At 60.4% G+C, this 26,921-nt stretch overlaps 2 protein-coding genes across 2 annotated transcripts; both read right to left on the bottom strand.

The window, feature by feature from the left end:
- Positions 1–1,460: 1,460 nt before the first annotated feature.
- Positions 1,461–12,804, bottom strand: VAMP5 (vesicle associated membrane protein 5). Its single transcript, XM_048829598.2, has 3 exons — positions 12,579–12,804; positions 2,646–2,783; positions 1,461–2,306 (listed from the first exon to the last, which is right to left on the bottom strand). Exons 1-3 carry the CDS (start codon positions 12,579–12,581, stop codon positions 2,097–2,099), a joined length of 351 nt encoding a protein of 116 aa, XP_048685555.2. The 5' UTR covers positions 12,582–12,804; the 3' UTR covers positions 1,461–2,096.
- Positions 12,805–18,770: 5,966 nt separating this feature from the next.
- Positions 18,771–24,358, bottom strand: VAMP8 (vesicle associated membrane protein 8). The gene is made up of 3 exons (XM_048829599.2): positions 24,254–24,358; positions 21,132–21,293; positions 18,771–20,027 (listed from the first exon to the last, which is right to left on the bottom strand). The coding sequence occupies exons 1-3, from the start codon at positions 24,254–24,256 to the stop codon at positions 19,884–19,886; spliced, it is 309 nt and encodes a 102-aa protein (XP_048685556.1). The 5' UTR covers positions 24,257–24,358; the 3' UTR covers positions 18,771–19,883.
- Positions 24,359–26,921: the final 2,563 nt, after the last annotated feature.

The following is a 26,921-nucleotide window of genomic DNA, read 5'->3' as shown; positions in this document are numbered from 1 at the left end:
GGGCACTGCCCTGGGGGCACAGCCATGGGGGAGCACTCTCAGCCTGCAAATGGGGGTGAGGCACTGCTTTGGGGAAGCTCACTGCTGGGGGTGGAGTCATTCAGGATCATTTTTTTCAGTGTTATGGGGGACTTGGAAACAGGTCCCCCCCTTGGTGATGCAGAGTGCCTCTCCCCCCACTCCCTCCTTCCTAAACAGGGGTGGTTCATGCTCATCACTGAGCAACAATTCCTCCTGAAGAGAGACCGGCCAGGGTGTCGCCCGCAGAACCGCTCCGCTACCCGGAAGCTCCAGAGATCAGCCATGAGCTGTTAGAGACGTTTGCCTCAAGGTCAGGGGTTCCAGGCCAGCTCAGGGTGGGAATGGCTGGCAGGTCTTTGGTGGCCCTGGAGTTGGCGGGTCTCAGCCCAGTTCTTAGCAGACAGGTGCCCACGTCCCACACACTACGCATTGTGCTGGGCACTGTAGGTTATTTATGAGGTGTATTACGGTAATGCCCAGGAACCCCAGTCCTGGACCAGGACCCATCATGCTGGGCGCTCATACGTTATTTATTAGGTGTATTACGGTAGCACCTCGGAGCCTCCCTCGTGGACCAAGACCCCATTGTGCCAGGCGCTGTCCAGACCCAGAGCCAACAGACGGGCCTTGCTCATAGGTGCTGGGGGTGCAGGGTTTACAGTGTGGTTCACTGGCTCTCAGCACCCCTACTATACACATTGTTCTGCTCCAAAGAGTTAATCTACATATGAGATGAAACAACAGCTGGAGACGGACCAGGAGCACCAGGAAACCACAAGTGGCTATTGCCGTTCAGCCATGGGCTTGGCCCACCCACAATGTAACTGCTGGCGAGTTTGTTATAGGCATGATGGCAAAGGAGCATGCCGACCGTGCTCCGAGCACACCCTCGCTGCAAGCGTCTGTGTCTGACTCTAAGAACATAAGAGCGGCTAGACTGGGTCAGACCAAAGGTCCATCTAGCCCAGTATCCTGTCTGCCGACAGTGGCCAATGCCAGGTGCCCCAGAGGGAGTGAACCTAACAGGTAATGATCAAGTGATCTCTCTCCTGCCATCCATCTCCACCCTCTGACAAACAGAGGCTCGGGACACCATCCCTGCCCATCCTGGCTAATAGCCATTGATGGACCTGTCCTCCATGAACTCATCTCGTTCTTTTTTGAACCCTGTTATAATTAAGGGCACAAAGGATGCTTAACCTGGAGATCGGATTTGACTCTGGGGTGCCAGGGAGCTGGGGGAACAATGGGAAGGGATCGGGCACCCCTCGGCCTGGATCGCTGCTGGGTGCAGAGAGCTCTAGGAGGTGGGGAAATCAATCCAGCCATGTGCAACCAGCAGACAAAGAGGTGGGGAAGATGGTGGACTCTTATCGGTTTATCCATCTCTCTGTCCACCTCCATTTGTCCCTCCCCAGCAGCCATACCAGAAACACGAACATTTTACAAACAATCTGTCTTTACTGACCTGCCCTCAGCAGTGCTGGGACTGGTGCAAAAGGCTGTGGCGCAGGGCAGCGAGAGCTTTAAACAGATCTGGGGGCCGGTCTTAAAACCAGGTCTACCACACACGATACACTTCATGAAGCACAGCTGTCTGCAAACCTCTCCTCCCCACCCTACAGTAGTCTAACTAAAGCTTAAGGCACTTGTGAGCGTTTATCTACCTGACCTGCTGGGAAACCTAACGCAGGGGCCTTCTCCCTTGCTAGGGTCCCTTCCCAGGGACTGCGGGTGTTATTGTAGGGTTGCTGGGGCTGATCCCAATGGGTTGTTATTGGGGGACTGTATGTCAGAACTGGGCTGCACACACTGGTTTGTTATTGTAGGGTTGCTCTTGAGCCCTGGGCTGATCATTAGGGGGTCGTTTTTGTAGGGTTGCTCCCTGGAGCTGGGCTGTCAATATTGTTTCCTAGTGTTGTGACCCATCTCCAAAGGGGCCTTTCCAAATAGCTAAAGAAAATCCCCAGCTCCACTGGCAGCCCCGGCAGTCTCCCCGCGCGCTGTGTCCATATTGCACTGAGCCCAGGGCAGCTGCGTCCCTAGCAGAGAGGACGCTGGGTCGTCTCCTTCCCTCAGTCACCCTGCGTGGTGGCGGCCCGGCTCTCGGCGGCCTGGCTCCCGGCGGCCTGGTTCCCGGCCCCGCGCAGCGACAGCCACAGAACCACGGCCAGGATGATTAGCGCCATGAGCACCACGACCGCCGCCAGGACTATCCTGTACTTCCTGTTCTCCCAGCGCTTCTTCTGCGCCACTGTCTTTGTCGTCTTGCTGAAGGCTGAGCTCTAGGAGGAAGCAAAGCGAGAGCTGTCAAGGGGCAGCCGGGGACCCGCCCCAGGCCCAAGGAACTCACCCCAGGCTTCAGCTTCCCTCCGCTCAAACCCTGTACAGCCGCCACTTGTCACGCCGGTTACATCACTGCCCCCTGCTGGCCGGAGTTGGAACCGGGCAGCTGTGTATCATGGGGCCCATATTACTAACAGGAATTCTCCTTTTAGCCCAGCAGTGGGGGCCCATTTGCAAACCCATGGGTCTTGGATTCGCGCCCCCAGGAAAGTGATGGTGCACGAGCAGCCCCCCCCCCCATTGTGCCCTGCCCCACTGCTCCCTCCCCCCCAACACACCATGTTACGGAGCTCATCTGCTCTGTCATCCAGGTCACTGAGCTTGGCCTCCCGGTCCAGCACCTTGGAGTAGTTGACCAGCATGATCTGAGTCACCTCCTCTGTCTCCTTCTGGCATCGCTCCAGGTTCTCCTCCACCTGCAGGGAGGACAGGGTTAAATACATGATGAAGCAGGACATTTCTTAATGTTTCCTCTGAATATTGTGGGGGTGCCTCAGTTTCCCCTATGCGGTTCTTAAGTATCTAGGTGGTGGGATAAGGGTGTATGATCGTTGCAGAGCCCTAGAGGGCAGGTGTCTGCAGGGGTCTGGACACAGAGAATGGCCAACACCCTGTTTCCTGGCAACTGATGGCCTGGGCCCTTCCCCCCTGCAAGGTGAGAACTAAAGGGGTTGGAGAACAAAGGAATCAGGTGCCCTCCTGGCCCGGGAAAGGGACAAAGCCCAGAGGAGGAGGGGCTGGAGGGAGTTTCAGTTTGGGGCTGGCTAGGGACATGGAGTGAAGGGCAGACGGGGTTATCTGGCTCACCGCCCCCCAAAATGGACCCAGCTGAGGGGTCCTGTTCTCTGCACCTACAAGCTCTGTGTTAGACCATGTCCCTGTCGTCTAATAAACCTCTGTTTTACTGGCTGGCTGAGAGTCCCGTCTGACTGCGGAGTTGGGGGGCAGGACCCACTGGTTTCACCAGGACCCCGCCTGGGCGGACTCTCTGGGGGAAGCGCAGGGAGGGGCAGAGGATGCTGAATGCTCCGGGATCAGACCCAGGAAGGTGGAAGATGTGTGAGCTGTGTGTCCTGCAGACAGGCTGCTCCCAGAGAGGAGGCTCCCCCACAATCCTGCCTGGCTTCGTAGGGAGCAGTTCCAGGGCATCGCCCGGGGACCCCATGACAACAGGATGGCTGGGCTTCAGTGGTCTGGGCCAGCTGAGGGGGCAGAGGGTCAGCGGGATAAACCCAAAGGCACATTGGGGGCCTCTTTGAGCCTTCAGGACGGCAGGAGCAGGTCCTGGGGGCTAGAGGGAGCTCACTGGTTCTATGACTTAACGACTGTTTCCTGAACTCTGCCACGCTGTGACCCCCGGCCTCATCTCCTACCGGGACCCCCCTGTGGGAGGGGGGAGCCCACTCTGCACCCACCCAGGCAGTGGCAGCTCCCCACTCCGATCGTCACAACCTGGCGCACCTGGTCCCAGCGCCACTCAGCCTTGGCCCCTCCATAGATGGAGACCCACCCCACCCCCCGGCACTCTTTGATCCTCTGTTTGCCAACAGCTGGGTTAATCCCAAGCAACAGCAGCTGCTCCAGGGACCAGTTTGTACAGGGGGCTTAGGGACCAGACCAGCCTTCCCTTGTGGTCCTTTGAGGGAATGATTTTGAAAGCCAAAGGGTAGATGGGGGAGGGCTCCTTCTTCCCCATAGGTCGGGATATTGTATTTAGTGCGGCCTGTGGTCTCGTGTGCCCTGCACCTTCAAATCCCTCGGAGCAATGCCAGCTGCAGAGACCACGGCCAGATAGTGTCTGTTACTTATGTTCTTTCTTGATTCACTTCTCCTTAACTCTGAGACACATCTTGCCCAAGAGGCCCTATTTGCTCTGTGCTGGGGAGGGTGCAGCCCCTGGCTGAGAAGTGCTGATCAGAGCACATCCGGCCAGGGCTGCTATGGAGGACTGGGTGGCCAGAGCAGGAAATATCCACAAAGAATAAATTCTCAGAGCAGACAAGCGGATGCCCTCTGACCTCCACAATTCCTGGAGTGATGTTCCTGGCTCCTGGGCTGGCGGGATTCAAATCCCCCTGGGAAATATTCTTTCCACAAAGAGGTAAAAGGACTCAGACCAGACCCCAGTCTAAGGGTGGAGACACCCGAGCTGGGTGGGGCGAGTCTGCTGAGCCAACTCCAGCAGGAAATGGGAACAGGGGAGGAAAAATCCTTCAGCGACTGCAGGATGCGGCGACCGGAAGCTAAGATCTCAGCCCAACCAGCAACAGCTGGGCTTCGGAGGAGAGACCTTCAGGAAATGCCCAGCACGCTGCAGGATGCGGTGCTGTCCCCTTGCAGTCAGTGCTGACCCCAAGGCAGCACAAAGGGGCACTATACCGCATGGAGCAGGGTGGGATCAGTGTGCCCAGCCCCACTGCTGCGACTACTGCACCCCCATCCCTGCCCAGAGCCGAGGATAGAACCCAGGAGTCCTGGCTCCCAGCTCCACCCAATAGATGCTACTTCCCTCCCAGGGCTGCAAGTAGAACCCAGGAGTTCTGGCTCCCAGCCCTCCCTGCTCTAACCACTAGACTCTACTCCCCTCCCAGAGCTGGGAACAGAACCCAGGAGTCCTAACTCCCTGCCCCACCCCCGCTCTACCCAACAGACCCCACTCCTCCCAGCCTGGCCAATGCACATGTCCACAGCCCCTCGAAGGCCCAGTAACGGATGCTGAAGATGACAACACACAAAACACCCTGCTGCTCTGAGCATCCCAACCCTCAAGCTCAAAGCTCCCCACAGATGCCCATCTCCTACCACCTGCTGCGTAGTCCCCCACAAGGTGAACAGGCATGGGGCTGTCGCCTGCCCCCCAGCCAGCCACCCCTCCCCATCTCACTGCGGGGGGGGGGGGAGGGCTGGGCTAACATATCCCTCTCACTGGGGGCTGGGGTTGGGGTGTGGAGGGCTGGAATTGGGGGTTAGGAGTTGGGGTACGGCATGTGGGGGTTGGGGTGTGGAGGGCAGGGATTGGGGGGTGAGGAGTTGGGGTATGGCATGTGGGGGTTGGGGTGTGGAGGGCAGGGATTGGGGGGTGAGGAGTTGGGGTACGGCATGTGGGGGTTGGGGTGTGGAGGGCAGGGATTGGAGGATTAGGAGTTGGGGTACGGCATGTGGGGTTTGGGGTGTGGAGGGCAGGGATTGGGGGGTGAGGAGTTGGGGTATGGCATGTGGGGGTTGGGGTGTGGAGGGCAGGGATTGGGGGGTGAGGAGTTGGGGTACGGCATGCGGGGGTTGGGGTGTGGAGGGCAGGGATTGGGGGGTGAGGAGTTGGGGTACGGCATTCGGGGGTTGGGGTGTGGAGGGCAGGGATTGGAGGATTAGGAGTTGGGGTACGGCATGTGGGGGTTGGGGTGTGGAGGGCAGGGATTGGGGGTTAGGATTTGGGGTATGGCGTGTGGAGGTTGGGGTGTGGAGGGCAAGTATTGGGGGGTTAGGAGTTGGGGAACAGCGTGAGGGGGTTGGGGTGTGGAGGGCAGGGATTGGGGGGTTAGGAGTTGGGGTACGGCATCCGGGGGTTGGGGTGTGGAGGGCAGGGATTGGGGGGTGAGGAGTTGGGGTACGGCATGTGGGGGTTGGGGTGTGGAGGGCAGGGATTGGAGGATTAGGAGTTGGGGTACGGCATGTGGGGGTTGGGGTGTGGAGGGCAGGGATTGGGGGTGAGGAGTTGGGGTACGGCATGTGGGGGTTGGGGTGTGGAGGGCAGGGATTGGGGGGTTAGGAGTTGGGGTATGGCATGTGGGGGTTGGGGTGTGGAGGGCAGGGATTGGGGGGTTAGGAGTTGGGGTATGGCATGTGGGGGTTGGGGTATGGAGGGCAGGGATTGGGGGGTGAGGAGTTGGGGTACGGCATGTGGGGGTTGGGGTGTGGAGGGCAGGGATTGGGGGGTTAGGAGTTGGGGTATGGCATGTGGGGGTTGGGGTGTGGAGGGCAGGGATTGGGGGGTTAGGAGTTGGGGTATGGCATGTGGGGGTTGGGGTGTGGAGGGCAGGGATTGGGGGGTGAGGAGTTGGGGTATGGCATGTGGGGGTTGGGGTGTGGAGGGCAGGGATTGGGGGGTTAGGAGTTGGGGTACGGCATGTGGGGGTTGGGGTGTGGAGGGCAGGGATTGGGGGGTTAGGAGTTGGGGTACAGCGTGAGGGGGTTGGGGTATGGAGGGCAGGGATTGGGGGGTGAGGAATTGGGGTAAGGCTAGATTGTCGGGCTCAACGGGTAGTTATCAATGGTTCCATGTCTAGTTGGCAGCCGGTATCAAGTGGAGTGCCCCAAGGGTCGGTCCTGGGGCCGGTTTTGTTCAATATCTTCATAAATGATCTGGAGGATGGTGTGGATTGCACTCTCAGCAAATTTGCGGATGATACTAAACTGGGAGGAGTGGTAGATACGCTGGAGGGCAGGGTTAGGATACAGAGGGACCTAGACAAATTGGAGGATTGGGCCAAAAGAAATCTGATGAGGTTCAATAAGGATAAGTGCAGGGTCCTGCACTTAGGACGGAAGAACCCAATGCACCGCTACAGACTAGGGACCGAATGGCTAGGCAGCAGTTCTGCGGAAAAGGACCTAGGGGTGACAGTGGACGAGAAGCTGGATATGAGTCAGCAGTGTGCCCTTGTTGCCAAGAAGGCCAATGGCATTTTGGGATGTATAAGTAGGGGCATAGCGAGCAGATCGAGGGACGTGATCGTTCCCCTCTATTCGACATTGGTGAGGCCTCATCTGGAGTACTGTGTCCAGTTTTGGGCCCCACACTTCAAGAAGGATGTGGATAAATTGGAGAGAGTCCAGCGAAGGGCAACAAAAATGATTAGGGGACTGGAACACATGAGTTATGAGGAGAGGCTGAGGGAGCTGGGATTGTTTAGCCTGCAGAAGAGAAGAATGAGGGGGGATTTGATAGCTGCTTTCAACTACCTGAAAGGGGGTTCCAAAGAGGATGGCTCTAGACTGTTCTCAATGGTAGCAGATGACAGAACGAGGAGTAATGGTCTCAAGTTGCAGTGGGGGAGGTTTAGATTGGATATTAGGAAAAACTTTTTCACTAAGAGGGTGGTGAAACACTGGAATGCGTTACCTAGGGAGGTGGTAGAATCTCCTTCCTTAGAGGTTTTTAAGGTCAGGCTTGACAAAGCCCTGGCTGGGATGATTTAACTGGGAATTGGTCCTGCTTCGAGCAGGGGGTTGGACTAGATGACCTTCTGGGGTCCCTTCCAACCCTTATATTCTATGATTCTATGAATTCTATGATTCTAAGGCATGAGGGGGTTGTGAGGTGCATTCCCCCATGCTGTTGGGGTAGTTCAGGGACAGTGCCCCCCTCCCTTCACCCAGCCATGGCTGATCCCAACCCAGTGCTCATTTCCCCCCGCAGCCTCTCTCTCCCACTGCCGGCTCTGCTCAGTTGAAGACAACGCTCAGGGTTCCCCCTGCCCACCCCTGCCCCAGCATCACCCCCTACGAGTCTGGGGGGCCCAAAGAGACACCCCAGGGTATTTTGGTCCCAGCCTGTTCTCACAGGCCATGGCCTGGTGCCAGCACTGGGCCAGGGGAGCATTTCCTGTGGGGCCCGAGGTGTCAGGACATCCGGCTGCTGGAGCGCGTCCCAGTCTCTGAGCCGGAGTGGGGCTGAGCCGAGTGGGTGGCCCGGGGGGGGGGGGGGGGTCCGGTTTGGTTACGGGAATCAGCCATGTCACTATTGTTTGTTCTAGGCTCCTTTGATTGATGCCTGGAGGCGGTTAGAGCTGGAAAAACAAGTCACCAGGGTAGGGATTTTCCAGCACTGCCAACATGGGCTAGGCCAGGGCCAAGGCCTCGGGGGCTGGGACCTACAAGATGGGGTTCAGTTCCTGGCCTGCCGTGGACTCCCCATGTGACCGCAGACCAGTCACTTCATCTGGCTGGGGCTCAGCACCCCAATATGTAATGGGATCCTTCCTCCTTCCATCCCATCAGACCAAACTCTTTGGGGCACGGAGAGTCTCTGTGGGTCTCGGCAGCACCCGGCACAAGGGGGCCCTGATCTCGGACGGGGTCTGGGCAGCGCCTGGCACAAGGGGGCCCTGATCTCGGGCGGGGTCTGGGCAGCGCCTGGCACAAGGGGGCCCTGATCTCGGGCGGGGTCTGGGCAGCGCCTGGCACAAGGGGGCCCTGATCTCAGGTGGGGTCTCGGCAGCACCCGGCACAAGGGGGCCCTGATCTCGGGCGGGGTCTGGGCAGTGCCCGGCACAAGGGGGCCCTGATCTCGGGTGGGGTTTCTAGGTGTGACTGGAATACATACAGCAACTGCAACCCCTTCCCATGGAGTGGCAACAGCCCCTGAGGTGGCTGGGGAGATCTGGATCACCGCAAGGGCTGAGACAGAAGGATCCTCCTTGCACAAAGGGGGTTTCTGAGCAGCTCAGAGAGGAAATACGGCTAATCACATGTGCTGAGCCCGTGCTGAAACAGGCAGGTGGGATTCCCCGGGCAGGGGGGTCAGAGGCCCACATACCAATGAGAGAATCAGTTTTGGGGGGCCCTGGGTTTCTTGGGGTGCCTGGGGCCTGACTTTCCAGGCTGCTGCAGGTGCTTGGCTCCTTGGAGACTCCCTGTCCTGCAGCCCCCACCCTGGGGTGTCCTCCCAGCGGAGCTGCGCCAACCCCTCACAGCCCAGGGGATGGGAAGGGGCACAACCTGCCCTGAGCAGAAGGGCCCCTGGCAGCCTGATCCAGGAGCACCGGGGGGGGGGGGGGGCAGAATAAGCCACCTTTCTCCACTCCCTGCAATGGGGCACAACAACAGATAAACCCCCACGTGTGGGGGGCTATGCTCCCCACAACCCCCAGGGAGTGGGTGCTCCGAGCAGCCAGTGGGCAGAACCCTCCTTCTTGTCAGGCAGGGTCTTTCTCCACCCTGCTCTCGGTCGATCTCATTGTGCGTGCTCCCCGCTTGGCTGGGGCCAAGCCACGGTTCACAGCCAGGTCAAACTGCCCCCGCAGGTTAACAGCAAACTCCAACCCACCGATCTCAGGCGGGCACTGTGGATGTTGCTTTATTAGGGGTATTACGGTAGCAGCTAGAGGCCCCAGCTGAGATAGGCAGCCCACCATAAGGTACTGCTCAGACACAGCCAGAGACAGCCCCCAAGAGCCGACAGCCTCATCAGAGAAGAGAGACAAAGGGCTGTTATCCCTCTTTCACAAATGGGGAAACTGAGGCCCAGAGCAATTCAGTGACTGGACCAGCATCTGTGCAGAGCCAGGAATTCAGCTGGTTCTCCTGAGGCCCAGCCCGACCCCTGATCTGCCAGGCCACTATGTGAATCTCTTTATGAGGCTCAGAGCCCTTGGCACTGACACCAGGCCCCCAATCTAACAGGGCTCACCGCAGTGGCTCAGGATCCTGATCCTGCATCACACATGGGAAAACCGAGGCCCAGAGCAGGGGAGGGACTTGCCTGAAGTCACCCAGAGAGGCAGAGCTGGGAATAGAACCCAGGAGTCCTGCCTGCCAGCACGGTCTGGTGGGAAAGCTCCCACTCCTGTGATGGCTACTGGGCTGCTCAGAGCAGCACGTCCCCAGGGAGCCTTGAATAATTTAAACTCCACACACCAGCCCCCACCAGTGGGACATCCAGCCACCCTGGGCTGGGCTGAGCCCCCCAGGAGGCAGCCAGGGCCAGCCGGCTTGCTCCTGTCCCTCCCTGTTCTTTGGCAGGGGGCCAGCCCCAAGGAGCCCCGGTCTCAGTCAGGGCTCTTGGGCACTGGGGGATTAACAGCGCTGGTGGGCATGGCAGATGGCAAATGCCCCTGCCCAGATGAGGCTGGCTCTCCCTGCCAGCACACGGCTGCCCCTTGGGGAGGAGCAAAAGCCTGTGAAAGTGGAAGCAACGGAGGCCGCAGGGAAGGGGTGGGGTGCGGCAGGGCAGGTCGCACAGCCCAGGACCTCTCTGCCCCGTGAAAGAAAACAAAGCTGCTCAGCCACAGGAGCATGTGATCTACCCACATCCCCAGGGCCAGGCCCTGGGATCTCGTTTGCCACCGCCCTGCCAGCCGGGGGCTAAAGCTGAGCCTTTTGCAGTGGGAGGAAGGAGGGGCTGAGCCCCGGAGCCTAAACCAAGACGGGGGCCTCTCTGCAAGGTTTCCTGTTGCCTTTTGCAGCGGGGTGGGGGCAGGGGGCTGAGCCTGGGCTGTTTGGTGGAGCCGCCCCTGCTTGCACGAGCTGCCCTGCTGGTTCCTAGGATCGGGCCCTGCAGCCTGCAGACAAACACCAAACTCCCTGGGAGGGAGGGGGGCAGGTGCCTCCGAGAGACCTGGGTGCTGTATTTACAGCCCAGCACAGGGAGGCTGGAGTCCACAGGCCAGATCCCTGGCTAGTGCACATCACACAGCTGGCGCACCCAGGTCTGGCCGCACGATGCCACATCTGGAGCACCAAGGCGGGTACAGAGCAATAGAACGGCCCTTCCTCAGAGGGGAGCTGCCAGACCCCACTCCTCGTAGACCCTCCCACTGCACAGGGGTCACAGGCCCTTCCTCATCTCCCCCTGGAGGGGCTGGGGCCAGGACAGGCTGCCTGCCAAAGCAGATTAACCCTGTAGGAACTGTCACATGCACCAGCATGGCCTCTGAAGGCCCTTTCTCCCATGGATCAGAGTGGGTGAGACAGAACCACAGGCCTCCCCAGGACCTGCCCCAACAGTTGGGGGTCACTATGGGAGATCCAGGGGGCCTGACCCCTAGAGCTGGGGGGCACTCAGGCTTCCTGGCCCCAGAGAAGGGGTTGCAAGGGAAGCTAAGAATCATAGACTATCAGGGTTGGAAGGGACCTCAGGAGGTCATCTAGTCCAACCCCCTGCTCAAAGCAGGGCCAGTCCCCAAATAAATCATCCCAGCCAGGGCTTTGTCAAGCCTGACCTTGAAAATCTCTAAGGAAGGAGATTCCACCACCTCCCTAGGTAACGCATTCCAGTGTTTCACCACCCTCCTGGTGAAAAAGTTTTTCCTAGTATCCAACCTAAACCTCCCCCACTGCAACTTGAGACCATTGCTCCTTGTTCTGTCATCTGCTACCATTGAGAACAGTCTAGAGCCATCCTCTTTGGAACCCCCTTTCAGGTATTTGAAAGCAGCTATCAAATCCCCCCTCATTCTTCTCTTCTGCAGGCTAAACAATCCCAGTCCCCTCAGCCTCTCCTCATAAGTCATGTGTTCCAGTCCCCTAATCAGTTTTGTTGCCCTCCGCTGGACTCTCTCCAATTTATCCACATCCTTCTTGAAGTGTGGGGCCCAAAACTGGACACAGTACTCCAGATGAGGCCTCATCAATGTCAAATAGAGGAGAACGATCACGTCCCTCGATCTGCTGGCAATGCCCCTACTTATATAGCCCAAAATGCCATTAGCCTTCTTGGCAACAAGGGCACACTGTTGACTCCTATCCAGCTTCTCCTCCCCTATAACCCCTAGGTCCTTTTCTGCAGAACTGCTGCCTAGCCATTCGGTCCCTAGTCTGTAGCGGTGCATGGGATTCTTCCGTCCTAAGTGCAGGACTCTGCACTTGTCCTTACTGAACCTCATCAGATTTCTTTTGGCCCAATCGTCTAATTTGTCTAGGTCCCTCTGTATCCTAACCCTACCCTCCAGCGTATCTACCTCTCCTCCCAGTTTAGTGTCATCTGCAAATTCGCAGACTGATTTGGGGCAGGCGGAGGCAAAGACCAGGGCTGCCTGGAGCTGGGATCAGGATGTGCCATTTGGCTTCTGGTTTACCCGGTCCCGGGGCGGGGGCTGGGGCTGGGCAGGAAGGAGCCTGTGGCGGGGCAGGGAACAGGAGAGCAGCTGGACTTGCCACAAGCAGGGAGGAAAACGGGGCGATATAGGGGGGCACAAAGCTCAATTATGCGGGGCCGGAGGGAGGTACCGAACTCGCGCGGGGGGGGTATCAGGCATTGAACAGCACCATCTCTCCCCCCAGGCCCGCGGTACACCCGTCCCCCCAGCGCCCGGGGGTCAGACCGGGGACCCGTGACCCCGCAAAGCGCCCCGGCCCCAGCCCACCCCCGTGGATGGGGGGCCACGCAGGGCCCTGGGCAGCCCTGGGCAGGGTGCCGGGGTCCCCGCGCCCTCCCGCCCGCTGGAGGCGCCTAGAAACCGAAACTGCTGCCCGCGGCCACCCGCGCCCCTCACCATGGCGCCGGCTCTCGGGAAGCTCCGATCCGCTCTGCCCGTGCGCCCCGCGCCGGGGCGTCCCACCAGTTGCTCCGGGGCCCTGGGCGCTGCCGGGCAGTCGGGGTTTTCCCAGCTGCGGACGCGGGACCCCAGGCGGCCGCCTCCGAGCCTGCTCCACAGCGGAGAGGGGAGCGCAGCGCAGCCCAGTGGGCGAGGGGCCGAGAGGGGCAGGCCACGAGAAGCGCCTGCCCAGGAAGAAAGAGCCGGCTCAGCCCCGCCCCGCCCGCAGCGCACTTCCACCTGCCGTCCTGGCGGTGTCACTCCGGAGTCACGCTAAGGTCCACACTGGGTCACTCCGGAGTCGCACCGGGGGCAGTATTGGGCGCTGGGCTCTCAGCCTCTCTCTCTTTCCTTCTAGACTTTTCACTTTCACTCCTTTCCTACATCTATTCTGGAGTGACTCTGGCAGGGCAGGAAGGGCCGGATCAGCAGCCCGCAGGGGTGGACTTCTCTGGGCAATGGGCAGGGCAGTGCCTGGGCTGGGTTCCATATCTGGGTCTGCCGCTGCCCTGCTGGGTGATCTTGGCCAAGTCACCACCCCTCACTGTGCCTCAGTTTCCCTTTCTGCAATATGGGGATAATGACCCCTCCTTTAGTGAACTGCGTGGAGATCTGTGGATGGGAGCTCGAGACAGGCCTAATTCGGGGAGCGGACAAGCCTCACCTTTAGCCTCCAGCCCTGATTTGCTCCTGCAGCGTCTTTTGCAGTGGATGCAGGGCTCAGCTGTCATGAACCCAAAGGGGAGTCTTCCCTGAGATGCCCGGTGTAAGCTGGGTGCAGCAGGGACCCACTGGCGGCAGGTTGGAAGGGAGCTTGGAAGGGGAGGCTGCGAGGGGGGCAGAGAGACGGGCAGGGATCCATTAGGAGAGAGACTGATGGTGGCTCTGGGGAGGAGCAGCTGGCAAATGCTGCTTTGTAGTTAATTGCCACTCCTGGGAATTGCTCACAGTTTCCAGCTGGCTCGTTACTTTCTTTTCATGCACCCAAGTGAACGCTGGACTCCCAGGCCAGCACGGGGGGAAGCAGGAAGGTGAGTAAAGTCCACCGAGGGGGGAGGGCAGGGTGTGTGGCCTCCTCCGCAGCTTGTGGCAGAGACAGGAAACACTGCATGTCAGTCACAGGCCACCGCTGCCCCACCTGGCTGCCCTGGCCGCATGGCGAGGGGGTGTCCATTTCTGGTGCCTCACTGCACGAACAGCTCCCCCTTGCCTCTGCCAGGCCACGTCCCTCACTAAAGGCTTTGGAGGACACAAAGCAGTTAGGGGAAAGAGGGAAGGTCCTGGATCAGTAGCTGTTTGACAGGGAACAAAGGGCAGGACTAAATGGTCCCTTTTCCCAGTGGTGAGAAGTGACCAGCGCAGTCCCCCCCGCGCCAGACTGGGCTGTTCAACAAATTCATCAATGATCCAGAAAAGGGAGTAACTGGTGAAGTGACAGCATTTGCCTATGAACTAATATTGTTCAAGACAGCTGAGTTACGGGGCGTCTCCCTGATGGGGGGACAAAATGGCAGCTGAAATTCAACATTTCTAGGTGCAAAGTAATGCCCATTGGGGGAAACAATCCCAACCCCACAGAGATGGGGTCTAAATGAGCTGTTGATGCTCAAGAAGGAGCACCTGGAGTCATGGGGATAGAACTTCAGCTCAGTTCCCAGCAGTGATGAGAAAGATGACTAGGAATTACTAGCACAGGGATAGAAAATAAAACAGAAGTTATCACCCCCCAACACATACATCAATCCCTGGTGCGCCCAGCCCTGGAATCCTGTGTCCAGTGCTGGTCACCCCATCTCCAAAAGAAGAGAGTTTTATTTACCTTGTCCAATAATACAAAAACCAGGGGCCACTCAATAAAATTAATAAGCTGCAGGTTAATACAAACAAGAGAAAGTACTTCCTCACACAATGCACAATTAATCTGTGGAACTCCTTGCCAGGGGATGTTGTGAAGGCCAAAAGTATAACTGGATTCAAAAAAGAATGAGATAAGTTCACGGAGGCTAGGTCTCGCAATGGCTATTAGCCAGGATGGTCAGAGCCGCAACCCCATGCTCAGGGCGACCTAAACCTCCAACTGCTAGAAACCAGGAGGAGAAGATGGGTGGATCTCTCCAGAATCGCCCAGTGCGGTACGCTCCCCCTGAAGCTCTGGCCGTGTCAGAAGACAGGAGGTGCATGCAGCAGCATGGGGGCACTTATGTCTCAGGTCATGCTGCAGGGGACACACTAAGACCTTGCCGACAAGCAGAAGTGGCACTTTTGCAGGGTACCACCCAATGGGCATTCACGGCGGGGCAGTCACACCAGCCCGCGGGGTCAATATGCGCATGGTGCATTGCTCACCTCTGCTGCCATGTATTGCAGGATACCAGCTGTGTGATGCGGGGTTCCCACTGGTGGCACAGGGGATTGTGGGAGCTGGGGGTTCAAACACCCATAACCCGCTGGGCCAACGTCAGGAACGTGGCTTTGGCCCAGTTACTCCTGAGATGGGGTCAAATCCGTCACTGATGCCAAACCCACTGAGCCTCAGGCTGTTGCACCTGGGGTCGCCCTGCCCCAGCGTGATGGTTGTTTACCGTTTAATTACCTAATGGGAAGTGGGCTCTAACGAGGCCTCTCAGCTCCCAGGGGCCAGGGAGGTGGCCGGGGAGTTGGCACACTTCCCTTCAACGCCGTGGTGACACGGTTGCTGCACAGCTCCTGCGGGTGCTGGCATAGGGCTCAGCGCAGGTAAGGTGGGTGGGGCAGGAACTGGTGCTCAGCTTGTCTAGAGCCAGGCTCAGCCCAGCACTCTCAGGCTCAGGGAGCTGGGGCCAAGGCCTCAGCTTTCCTTACACAGTAATTAAGGCTCTAGCCGTGGTGCTGTAAAGAGCCGGCAGAAGGTGGCTTGGGCGGAACTGAGGCAGCCATGGGTCCCTGAGTCTACATGCAGCTAGTGTGCAGATGGCTGTGGAGGGCCCCATTCTCCTCCCCCGTGTTAACTCTGAAACCTAATGTTGACTGTGTAACTAGTTCACTGTAGATCAGATTCCATGGCACAGGAGGGGCTGATGATAGTAGAAAGAGCTGGACACTGGCTAGGCCAGTGGCAGTTCGGGTGTGTGGCACCTGATTGATGGCGCGGCCTGGTCTACGGGTGGCACTGACGAGCATGCCCCCCTCCCATTCCCCAGAGAATCTTTGTGGGAAAGAGGGCTCCAGGCAGCAGATTTCCACACGAGGCAGCGCTGGCTGAGTGACAAGGAACGGTCAGGCCACACACTGTGTCAGGTGCTGGCCCAGGCCCAGAATGTGTCCGACCCACCCGAGGGCTCGCAGCATGGGATGGGGTGTGCAGGGCAGATGAGCTGGCTGGGGAGCCTGCCGGGGGTGGGTTCAATGTGGGGGTATTGGAGTCTGTTGTTAGCTGCTTCCTTCTCCTGGGCCCAGGGAAGAGTTGGGGGGGCAGGGGGCAGGGGTGTGGCTGGGGTAACTGGCATGTGGGGGGAAGGGCTCTGAACAAAGTGACCAGGACTTTGCCCATTTCAGGGTGTACCTGCAACAGAGGCGGATTTACAGTGAAACACAAGGGTGCCCTGGCATGCAGCCCCCCAGTGACAAGGAGCCCCAGGGCCGGGCAGCTGCGGGGGTAGAAGCTTGGTCCTGCCGGCTCCTGCTGCAGGCTCCGCCCCCACCAGCAGCCAAGCTCCCCCCTCTCCCGCCTCCTCCCCCGAGCGTGCTGTGCTCCTGCCCCTCCCCCTCCCAGCACTGCCCCCACGGAACAGCTGTTTGCCAGCGCTCAGGTCTCGGGGGGGGGGGGGGGGGGGGAGGGGCAGGGCCGCAGCACGGTGGGGGGAGGAGGCGGAGAAGAGGCAGGGGCGGGGCCTTGGGGAAGAGGGTGGAATCGGAGCAGGGCGGAGCAAAGGCGGGACCCCCCCACTCCCCCTTCACATACCCCCACCAGCCCCCTGCCATGAGCTGCTCAGGGCAGGGGGCTGGGAGCACCCCCACGACCCCAGCCCCCTGCCCTGACCCCTGCACCCCCTCACACACCCCGAGCCCTGACTCCTGCAGACACACACCCCTACATCCCCACCTGCACCCCTCGCACCACACGGGAGCTGCCCCAGGTAAACGCTCCACACCCCAACTCCCTGCCCCAACCCTGAGCCCCCTCCTGCACCCTAAGTCCTGGCTAGACCCCGCACCCCAACCCCCAGCCTGCTCCTGTACCCTAACTTCCTCCCAGACCCTGCGCCCCCGGCCCCGAGCCCCCTCCTGCACCCTAAGTCCTGGCCAGACCCCGCACCCCATCACTTTTTACATATTTGTTTTTTATAAAAGGCTCTTCTCCAAAGCGCTTCACACTAGTCAGCTAAGGGCACAAACACTATTTGGAAAGATCTGGAAGTGGTCTGCCGAGACCCTCAGCGATTTTCAAGTGGTCTGTGGAAAAATAAGTTCGACGACAAAACCAGTCAAGATCCCTCACTTTATTTTCATTTACTTCCTATTACTTATAGGAGGAGGAGGAAGGAAAAAAGGATGAAAAACGGGGGCGAGGGGAGATAAGAGCGAATGTTATTTTCCTTGGCTGGGTCCCAAGGAGGGGCCCCAACAATGAAGCTGAGCACAGGGCCCCACTAACTCTAAATCCGCCACTGAACTGCAATGGGGGCAGGTAGATTCAGGGATGATGGGGGTGGCCATGCTGGATGGATCGGCTGGGGCTGCAGAGGGTGTAGATCTTGGGGCGGGGGGGGGGGGAAATTGTGTGGGCACTGAAGGAGGAAGACCCAGCGGAGATGGGGTGCAATGGAGTAAACCCAGCTGAACAGTGCTGATGCCAGTCTCTGGCTTATTGCATCTCTGCCCTGGCAGGGACCCCGTGGGACCGGCCCTCCAGCCCTGAGGAGCTGCAGCCAACGCCTGAGGCTAGGAGCCACCTGGCAGTTCCCACACAGCTGCGGTTGCTTCCACCATTTTCCCCATGGCCAGGAGCTGCCAACCCACCCTCTACCACCTGCCTCCCTGAGCCATCGGGCCAGGCCTCAGCCCAGCCTCTGTGGCACCAGCCCAGAGCTGAGGCCCAAGCAGGGAATGCGAGCTGTTCCCCACACACTGAGGCAATTGTCTGTGTCACCCACCCAGGCTGCCTCTGGCACAGAAGTCAGCGTCTCAGTGCCCTGGGCAGCTGCGTAGGGGAACACAGCGCTCCCACAGCCCCAGCCAGGAGGGGAAGCCCAGCCCCGGAGCCAGCTGCCCCACTAGCAGATCCTGCCTGGTATCGTGGCTCCCACAGCAGCCAGTTCCAGTTGCTGCTGAGGAACAGGCGGAAAGCCCCTGGCCTAGGGCCATTGTGGCATCACCTGCCTATGGAGGGGGTTTCACTACATCCCACCAGCCGGGGGCTAGCTCATATCCTGAGGCAGAAGTGTAACAAGATAGAAGTCTCTGAGGTCCCCCTGGCAACTCTTATCACCAGCTCAATGTTTCAGCCTGCCCTCAAACACTGCTGAGCTTCTGGTCTCAGGGACATCCTGTGGCAGGGAGTTCCACACAGTAACACATGCTGGTGTGAAACACAACAGAGCCATGGCGGGGGAGCAGAGGGCATGGCCCAGCCACAAAAGGGTCAATCTGCTCACAGAAGCACCCAGCCCTCCAGATCTCTGACCAGCCAATGGGAGTTTGTGCCAATGATGGAATTGCTTCAAGCTGGTAGCCCCTAGTCCTCCCCCTGCTCTAACCCAGCTCTCACAACCAAGCTGCTGCCAGGTTTGTGACAGGAAAGATGGGCAGGAGTCCTGGGTTCTCTTTCTGGCTCTGGCACGGCCTCGGCAAGCCACTTCCATGCCTCAGTTTCAGGGGGTGCATCATGGCAGATCCTCAGCTGGGAGGGGCCCCGGAAAGAGCCGGGGGCAGGGCTGGCTGCCGGGCGAGCATCCTGCGCTCTCAGCCCCGGAGGGTGAGGGGCTGAGGGTTACAAGTTGGTCACAGCCTGGAATGAAGGACCATCCAACACCCCTCCCACGCCCCAGGCCAGGCACAATGCCAGCCTGTGCAGTCCCAGCCTCTCCCAGCAGAGAGTCCAGTGGGGCTCAGCAGACAGGGTACAGAGCAGAGGTGGAGGTAGGTTCCGTCCAATAAACCGCTACTCCCCGGTGAGGTATAAATACATTTATTGCAGGGAGCGCAGCCTGCGTCTGGGGGGGCGAGGGTGGGGAGGGGGGAAATCAGGAAGACTTGGTCTCCCCCTCCAGGGTCAGGGGGGTGGCGGCTCTGAAACTACTTCCAAAGCTCATTTCCACTGCTCAGCTCAGGGATCCCCCCCAGGTCCGACGGGGGAGCCTGCAAGTAAGACCCACCTACACAGCCAAACTCAGGGCATGTGGGGGAGGCTGGGGCGGGTTGAGGCTGCAACAAGGGTGAGGCTGCTCACCCTTCCCCGCTCCCCCAATCGACAGAGCACCCGCCAGCTCCCAGCTGCGCCCCTTGGCTGAGTCTCCCCCTGCAGACAAGAGGGGGTTTCTGCACCCCCAAGAGCACCCTGCCCCTCCAGGCAGGACAGGGGGTGCACCAACTGTCAGGGTGCCATGGGAGGGGTTAGCTATGAGAACCTAGGGAGTGAGGCCCATGAGCCCCCAGCCTGGACAGGCAGAGGTGGCTGACAAATCCCCCCGCCCCCTCCTGCAGGGATATCGCCTTCTCTCATTATTTATTAAGGCAAAAGGTAGATTGCTCCCCACAGGGCCATGTCCAGGTCAGGACAGAGCAGCCCTTGCCCACGCCCAGCTCTGCCCCACGGGAGGCACGGGCTGTGATGGTGGGGGGGAAGCATTCCCCAGATCCAAGCCCATCACCCCAGCCCAGGAGTGCCTCCTCCCTCAGCTGGACTACAGGCAGCTGCACTGGGCAGAGGGGACAACCCTGCCTCCCGGGGCCGAGCTGGGGGTTGGGAGCTGCTCCCGCGTAGCTTGGCTCTGCCAGCCTGGGAACACCGATGGGGGTGCCCGGGAAAGGGTGTGACACAGGGTTTGGGGGAAGGAAGCTGGGCAGAGCCAGAGGGAGCAGGGGAGTTCCCCTCAGGGGGCTACAGTCCCCAAGGAGCTTTCATGGGGGCAATGAGGGTCAGAGTACAAGTGTCCTCCCCCTCCTGGCGTAGGGAGGGGCAAACTCAGAAGGCTGACAGGAGGCATCGCCCCCCCAGCGACCATCAGGCAGTGGGGGCAGGGAAGCTGTGGAGTGGGGGAAGAGGTTGCGGGGAGGGGGCGTGGCCTATGTGGGGATGACGTTGGTGGCAAACAGGATGATGAGGATGATGATGATGGCCACAATGACACAGATGATGGCGATCATCTTGACGTTCTTCCACCAGTACTTGCGGGCCACCTTCTGCGAGGTTGTCTTGAAGTGCTCAGACTGGGAAGAGATGCCGGAGGGGCGGGGGGGTTAGCACCACGCTGACCCAGATCCTCCAGCCCCTGCCTGGCTTGGCCCTAGGCCGCTGGACAGCCCCCCACCTGCCGAGGGCAGCTCTAACCAGAGGGATTTGGGGGGGGGGGGGGGGGAGAGACATCCACACCCCCTCAGGGCGAGGCTGCAGCTGGACACAGACTCACTGGGCTGGTAGATAGGGCCAGCACCGGCCTTAATCCAGCTCTACATGGGCCACCCCAGTTTGGTGCTGGGGTACCAGACGCGCCCGATGGACTGCGCTCGCTGCATCAGAGCCAGCACCGGTGGGGTTCGCCAGGACATTTCCTCTTGCTGCAGCTACACCAGGGCAGCAGTGGGCCTGGGCTCTCTAACACGGTGGATGGGAATCTGGCTTCCACCGCTTTAGCTCACGTGGGCAGATCTGCAGGCATGAGCAATGCCAGCAGGCGGGTCCACATGCGGGCACCGCCCCAGCTCCGCTCTGCCAAGCCAAGCCGGTGCTGGGAGCTATGGGCACGTTATTCCAGAGCTGACCACTAGAGGGTGCTTGCAGCTGCTGGCACCGGCCCATGCTGGGCACCAGGTTGAGAGCCTCCGACAAGCCATGCCAGCGTGGGACAAAGGGCAGCGCAGAGACAGCGTCTCGCCGGCTGCCAGGGTTTATCAGCGGCTGAGCAAACAGCCCCTCCCCCCAGAGTGCGCGTCGTGCAATGCACGTGGGCAGGGACCAGCAGGATCCGAACCACCCCCCCCCCCGCCTCCTGCTTGGCGCTGTTTCCACGCCCAGCTGAGCCTGTGGGGGCAGCAGCCGGAGCCCCCAGAGCAAGGTCAGGGCTCATGGCGGTGCCCAGACCTGTCTTAGTCTGGGTGGCCCCAGAGCCAGGGGTACCCGGTGCCAGGCCAGAACAGCAGCCAGGCCTTTGCCCAAACCCCCATCAGGCTCCAGTCGCCACCCTCTGCAAATCAACTCCAGTCTTGAGGTTCCCCCTCCTGCTCCCCATGACCTAACCAGGAACCTCACGAGCACAGGATGGGGGTCTCCCCCAGCCTGCTGCTCCCCGGTCCCCTCCCCGAACCAGGGCTCACCGTCGCCTCCAGGTCCTCGGTCTTGTTCCGCAGGTGGTCCAGGTTCTCGCCCCGCGCCAGGATCCGCTCCACATTTTGAGACATGATGTTTTTCACCCCCTCCACCTCGCTCTGCAGGTTCTTCACCCGGTCCGTTGCCATCCCGCTGCCACCGGTGCCCTCCTGCAGGGGTCAACAGGAGAGCGGCTGCGGGAGCAGCACACGCGGCCGGGGCAAAACCTGGGGGCCCAGAGAAGGGAGGCCCCAAGGCGAATGGGGGAAGGGCCCTCGAGAAGCTAAAGGGCTGCTGATCACAGGGCAACGCCCCGGTTCTGGGGTCCAGCTGCAGCCCTGTACCTCTGAGGAGCTCAGAATGCTTCACAGACTCCGTTTGAGCCCCAAAGCCTACTACAGGAGAACAATCATGTGGGGAAACTGAGGCAGCTGATGTAACAAAGGCAGGGGCAGAACCAGGAAGAGAACCCAGGAGTCCTGTCTCCCAGCATCCCCTCTCAGCGTCAGGAATAGAAGCAGGTGTCCTGGCTACTAGACCCCTGCTCTAACCACTGGACCCACAACACCTCAGCCAGCATGAGGAAGGGAGAGGAGAGAGCCGGGGAAGGAGGGTGCCTGGCCCAAGGCCAGGAGGGACACAGAGGCAGCGTTGCAGGCACAGAGGCTGAGGGAGGTCCCACAGGGCAGGACTGGGCACTGGGGGGGCTCTCTGGGCGATGGGGCAGAGCAGCCCCCGGGGTGATTGCGCTGCCCCACCCCCCACACTTATCACTGCGGAATGTCAACAGGGAACTTCCAGCGCGCGTCACGTCTCCAGGACTCACCCAGCCGGTCGGGTCGGTCCGAGCAATCTCCCCCCCAGCAGTTATGCCCTCTGCCTGCAGGGGGCAGCAGGTGTGACACGGCCAGCCCAGTGTGGCCCCGGGCAAACCCCTCTGCAGGGGTGGAGCGGGGGGTCTGTCTCCAAAGCCCTGCTGGGTCCTTTGCCCCCCGCAGAGCAGAGACCCAGCAAACACAGCGCACCCAGGGGCCTGGGACAGTCCCAGGATGGGAGCACCCCCTGAGCCTGTGAGACCCGCAGGGGGGGACAGGGTCAGAGCCACCCCCTTGTCTCCTCCCCCTCCTGCTGAGCCTGATCCAAGCGGCTGGGCTGGTCAGACCCAGGCGTGTCAGGCTGGGTGGGTCCCAGGCTGGAATCTCAGAAACGCTGCCCGCGGCCAGCGCCCAAAGTACGTCAGGCACAGGGGAGAAGAGCCCGCCCAGTGCCCAGGGCAGTGCTGCCCAGCGTGGGCTGGAGGGAGCCCCATGGGAGCCCCAGGGTCTGAGTCCAGCAGCCTGCAGAGAGAATCCCCGTTACACTGGCCCTGGCTGGCAGCACGACCGCCACCTCCCCTTTCCAGGCCCCCACTCAACCCCCAGCACCTGCCGCACTTAGCCCGACACTGATCCCCCAAATCTGACCCAGTTTTTAACCCAGGACTGGCCAGAGGTGGCCAACATGGCTCCAACACGGGGGAGGAGGAGGGACACCCCAGCCCCTGGAGAGTGGAACCCCAGGCCCCCCAGGAGGAAGCAGACAGGGTAGGGGCCAGAGCCCCCCTCCATTCCCGCCATGTGGCTCCTTTAAGGGAAACCTCTCCACTGCCAGGGCACCTTGGCAACACTTGGGGCACCCGAGCTCCTTCCCTTAACCCTTCAGGTCCCAGCCCGCTCCCCCCTTCCCCCAGGTGCTCTGGACTGGGGTGTTCTGCGCAGCCAGGGCCAGGAATTAACCCCATCTCCCCCGACTCAGGTGAATTAGTGACCCCAGATGCAGGGGGCTGGACGTGCCAGCGAGCCTGGGCACATTAATCTTTTGCCTTCTGCTCTTTGCTTTGCAGCTGCTCAGAGACTGCTCAGATGGACAGACCACGGCTCAGAGCCCTCTGCCCCCTCAGTGGGCGATCACGGCTAGTGGGGCCTCAGAGGCACCAGTCCTTTGGTAAGCACCCCCTGAAGATCCTCCAACCCCCAGACCCTTTCCCAGACCCCCGCATCTTCCCAGCCCCCGGCAGCCCCACACAGCAGGCAGCTCAGGCCAGGAGCCCCCAGGGTCTGTGGACCCTTTTAGACCCAGCCTGGCCTCCATCCACCCCACCCGCCAGCGCTGCCCCCAAATGCCCACTGAGTCATCCCCCTTCCCCCCATCCCACCCTGGCCCCAAAATAGCCCTGCAATTCAGGGGGCCCTGTCCCCCACTGTGGCCGGCTCAGCGTGCAGAACAGGGCTGGGGGTCTGGAGTCCCCCGAGTGCGGCAGGAACCGTTAGGCCGCCCGCTTCCTCTTTCTAGGCAGCTCTGCAGGGATGGGATGGGGGGGCGGAGGGGGAGGGGCTGATAATGAGACCCAGCACCAGGGGGAGGGGGCGGGGAGAAGAGAGAGGGGGGCATGCAGCTCATAGTCTGTGGATCCATGGGGGGCCTTGGCACGGGACGCAGCCAGGAGCCTGTTACTTTGGAAGTCGGGGTGGGAGTTCTCTCTGGTCTCAGGAATGACCCTGCTCCTGCGCCCCCTTTGAGAAGCTGCAGACTCTCCCCGCCCCTATTCCCTTCCTGGAAAATATTCCGGCTGCCCGCTTCCCCTCTCTAAGCTGGCTGCACCCAGTCCCCTCCCCACAGCAATCGCTACCTGCGCCCAGCCTCCGCCCGGCCGTCCAGCCGCCACCTTGGAGACGGCCCAGGGAGCAGCCTGCAGCGCCGAGCGCGCCGTTCGGGTCCCTTGTCTCAGCAGCACCCGCTTCCTCCCTCTGTCACCCGGACCCTAGCCTGTGCCCCCCTCCCTCCAGCAGCCACCAGAGCCACAGCTGGGAGCCAGGACGCCTGGGTTCTCTCCGCAGCATTGGGGGAGGGGGGTGTTAAGTCGCTGCCCTGCCCTGGAGGGTTGTTAGCCAGGCGGGATCCCCGCCAGCCACTGTTTCCAGTCCGCTCCCCCGCGGCCGCCGCTCTCCAGCCAGCTCCTGAGCCGGGCCCGGGCCCGGGCCCGGGCCCCTCCCCGCGCGGAGTCACTCCGCATCCCCTCCGGGCGCCGGAGCCCCGTGTGAATCGGGGGGCCGGGGCAGGTCGGGGCGGGCCCCCGATCCCGGGCACTCACCATGCTCCGCTCCGGCCGCTTCCTGGTGCGCTAAGTTTCAGCCCGAACTTCCTGCTTCCTGCAGCCGGCCGGTCCGCAGGTGCGAGGGGCGGGCCCAGCTCCCGCCGCGGCCTTTAAAGAGGCACGGGCCGGGCCCAGCTCCCCGGGACGGGGCGGACCCAGCGGGGTTCGGGTCCCTCGGCCCCGCACAGAACCGAGGCACTGGGTCCCCAGCGATGGGCTTCAAGCTTTGCCTGCCCCCCGTGCCCCCTGGCAGCCCCAGGCCACCCAGAGACCTGTCCAGGAGACCCAGCCCCCCTGGGGGGCAGCCCCCATCCCAGCAGGCTCGTTCTGTGCACGGGGCTAGAGCTTTAGGGTTAAGGCTGGGGCCTCCCCCCCAGAGGGCATCGGCAGAGCTGGGGGGCCCAGGAGTAGCAGGGGCTGTGAGTCAGGGGTGAGGGGCATCGGCTGAGCTTGGACAGGAAACTCTCCGGGGTGGGGGGAGCTCTGCCCACTCCGTGTCCCATCGCAGCCTGGCTGACACCAGCTGGTACAAAATGCTCCTAGGGCTCAGGGCAGGGTATGCCCTGCCCTGGCAGGTGGAGCTGACCAGAGGCCAGCACTGCAGGGAGCAGATGTCCCGGGGCTGAGGCTGCTGAGTGGAGCTGGTGTGGACCCAGATCCAGCCCAGTCACTGAGTGGGACAATGGTGGTGCCTTGCTGGCAGACCGTAGGCCCAGACACATTGGCAGGGGCGGGGACTGCTGGGCCGCTGACCCGCTCTGGGGAGGAGCCCATCTATCTACCAAGAAGGCCAATGGCATTTTGGGATGTATAAGTAGGGGCATAGCGAGCAGATCGAGGGACGTGATCGTTCCCCTCTATTCAACATTGGTGAGGCCTCATCTGGAGTACTGTGTCCAGTTTTGGGCCCCACACTACAAGAAGGATGTGGATAAATTGGAGAGAGTCCAGCGAAGGGCAACAAAAATGATTAGGGGTCTGGAACACATGAGTTATGAAGAGAGGCTGAGGGAGCTGGGATTGTTTAGCCTGCAGAAGAGAAGAATGAGGGGGGATTTGATAGCTGCTTTCAACTACCTGAAAGGGGGTTCCAAAGAGGATGGCTCTAGACTGTTCTCAATGGTAGCAGATGACAGAACGAGGAGTACTGGTCTCAAGTTGCAGTGGGGGAGGTTTAGATTGGATATTAGGAAAAACTTTTTCACTAAGAGGGTGGTGAAACACTGGAATGCGTTACCTAGGGAGGTGGTAGAATCTCCTTCCTTAGAGGTTTTTAAGGTCAGGCTTGACAAAGCCCTGGCTGGGATGATTTAACTGGGAATTGGTCCTGCTTCGAGCAGGGGGTTGGACTAGATGACCTTCAGGGGTCCCTTCCAACCCTGATATTCTATGATTCTATCTCCAGCACCCATCTCCTGCTTGTACACACCCACAAGGCCCCTGCCCTGTGTTTGGCAGGGAGAGGGTTAAACTCCGCCCAGATCAGGGGGTACTGGGCTGCAGAGGAAGCCAGCTGAGGTGGGGGATGGGGCCCAGCAGCTACTGTCCCCCCTGGGTCAGGAAGCTGCGTGAAAAGGTTTTGGAGATTTTGACGGTGGGGAGGACAGTGGAAAGGGGCCGGGGCCTGCTGTGTGGCGGGGCTGTGGAGGATGCTGGTGCATGGATGGCTTTGCACGGCCTAGTGACTACCTGATCCGGGCCCCCCATGGAGCTGTTGGCTCTTCTTGAAGGCCTGGTCTCCCAGCAGCGCAAAGCCCTGTGTCACCCACCCTGCCTCAGGCACTGAGGCAGCATGGGGACTCCACACGGCTGTGTTACCACCTTACCCCCTGCTCACGCATCTTCATTTCCACAGGGGGGCCTGACGGGTGCAATCCTGCCATACCCTGCAGCCTTCCCACCCTCCTGCAAACAGAAGAGCCAGCAGGGCTCACAGGGGCGCAGCTCCTCTCACAAGAAGGCCTCTGGTGCCATGCTGCCCTCTCTCTGGGTTAAGGAGGCTGCTCCCCTCCAGCCTCCATCCCCCAATCACCCTCCACACCCTTTCCTTTCTGTTACAGTTGTAATCAACTCTCATGCTCCAGAGCTGATGGCCCCAAGGGTCAGGCAGGAATCCCTATCTTTCCATACAGTATCATGCAACAACTACAGGCAGCATGGGGATTGGGTTTTCTGTTCACTGTTGATCTGCTTTAGTCTTGCCTGCTTGCAACACTTCGTTTAAACCTGATGGAAACTGGCCAGACGTAACCGAGGGAGAAAAGGGACAGACTCAAGCCCAGGACGAGGCTATTTCAGTGCAGTGTTTCCAGATGGCTGAATCTGAGCCCCGCTCTGTGGTAAATTAATTCAGCCATGCCACCTCCCCCCCTCCGACGTATCTATCCCATGCTGTCTCCCCCCACCTAGCCCTTTGTACTCTGATCCTTCCTCTTCCCTCTGGAATAGTTAAGTGTTGCCATTTAAAGTGAGAGCAATGGGCATTGGAGTTAGCCCTCACTGGAATGAACGGGGCGTTCATCCCGCATGCTTGCTCCTATTGCTTTGGACTGAACAAACCCAGGCAGGCATCATTGCACTGGTTACCCTGAGGGCAAATCCCTCATCTCCGGGCGATCGGCTCAGGCTCTCTGCAAATTCAGGCAGATGCATCCATGTCAGTTTT

This window comes from Caretta caretta, chromosome 26 (assembly GCF_965140235.1).
Source record: "Caretta caretta isolate rCarCar2 chromosome 26, rCarCar1.hap1, whole genome shotgun sequence".
Classification (NCBI taxonomy): domain Eukaryota; kingdom Metazoa; phylum Chordata; order Testudines; family Cheloniidae; genus Caretta; species Caretta caretta.
Note: the sequence above shows the minus strand (reverse complement) of the source record. Positions and strands in the feature narration are given on the sequence as shown.

Excerpts from the sequence above, each read along its gene's own strand:
- VAMP8 (XM_048829599.2), bottom strand. Across the intron at positions 20,028-21,131 it reads CCGAGGACCTGGAGGCGACG|TCTGAGCACTTCAAGACAAC; the intron begins GTGAGCCCTGGT and ends ATCTCTTCCCAG.
- VAMP5 (XM_048829598.2), bottom strand. Across the intron at positions 2,307-2,645 it reads CAGATGAGCTCCGTAACATG|AGCTCAGCCTTCAGCAAGAC; the intron begins GTGTGTTGGGGG and ends GCTTCCTCCTAG.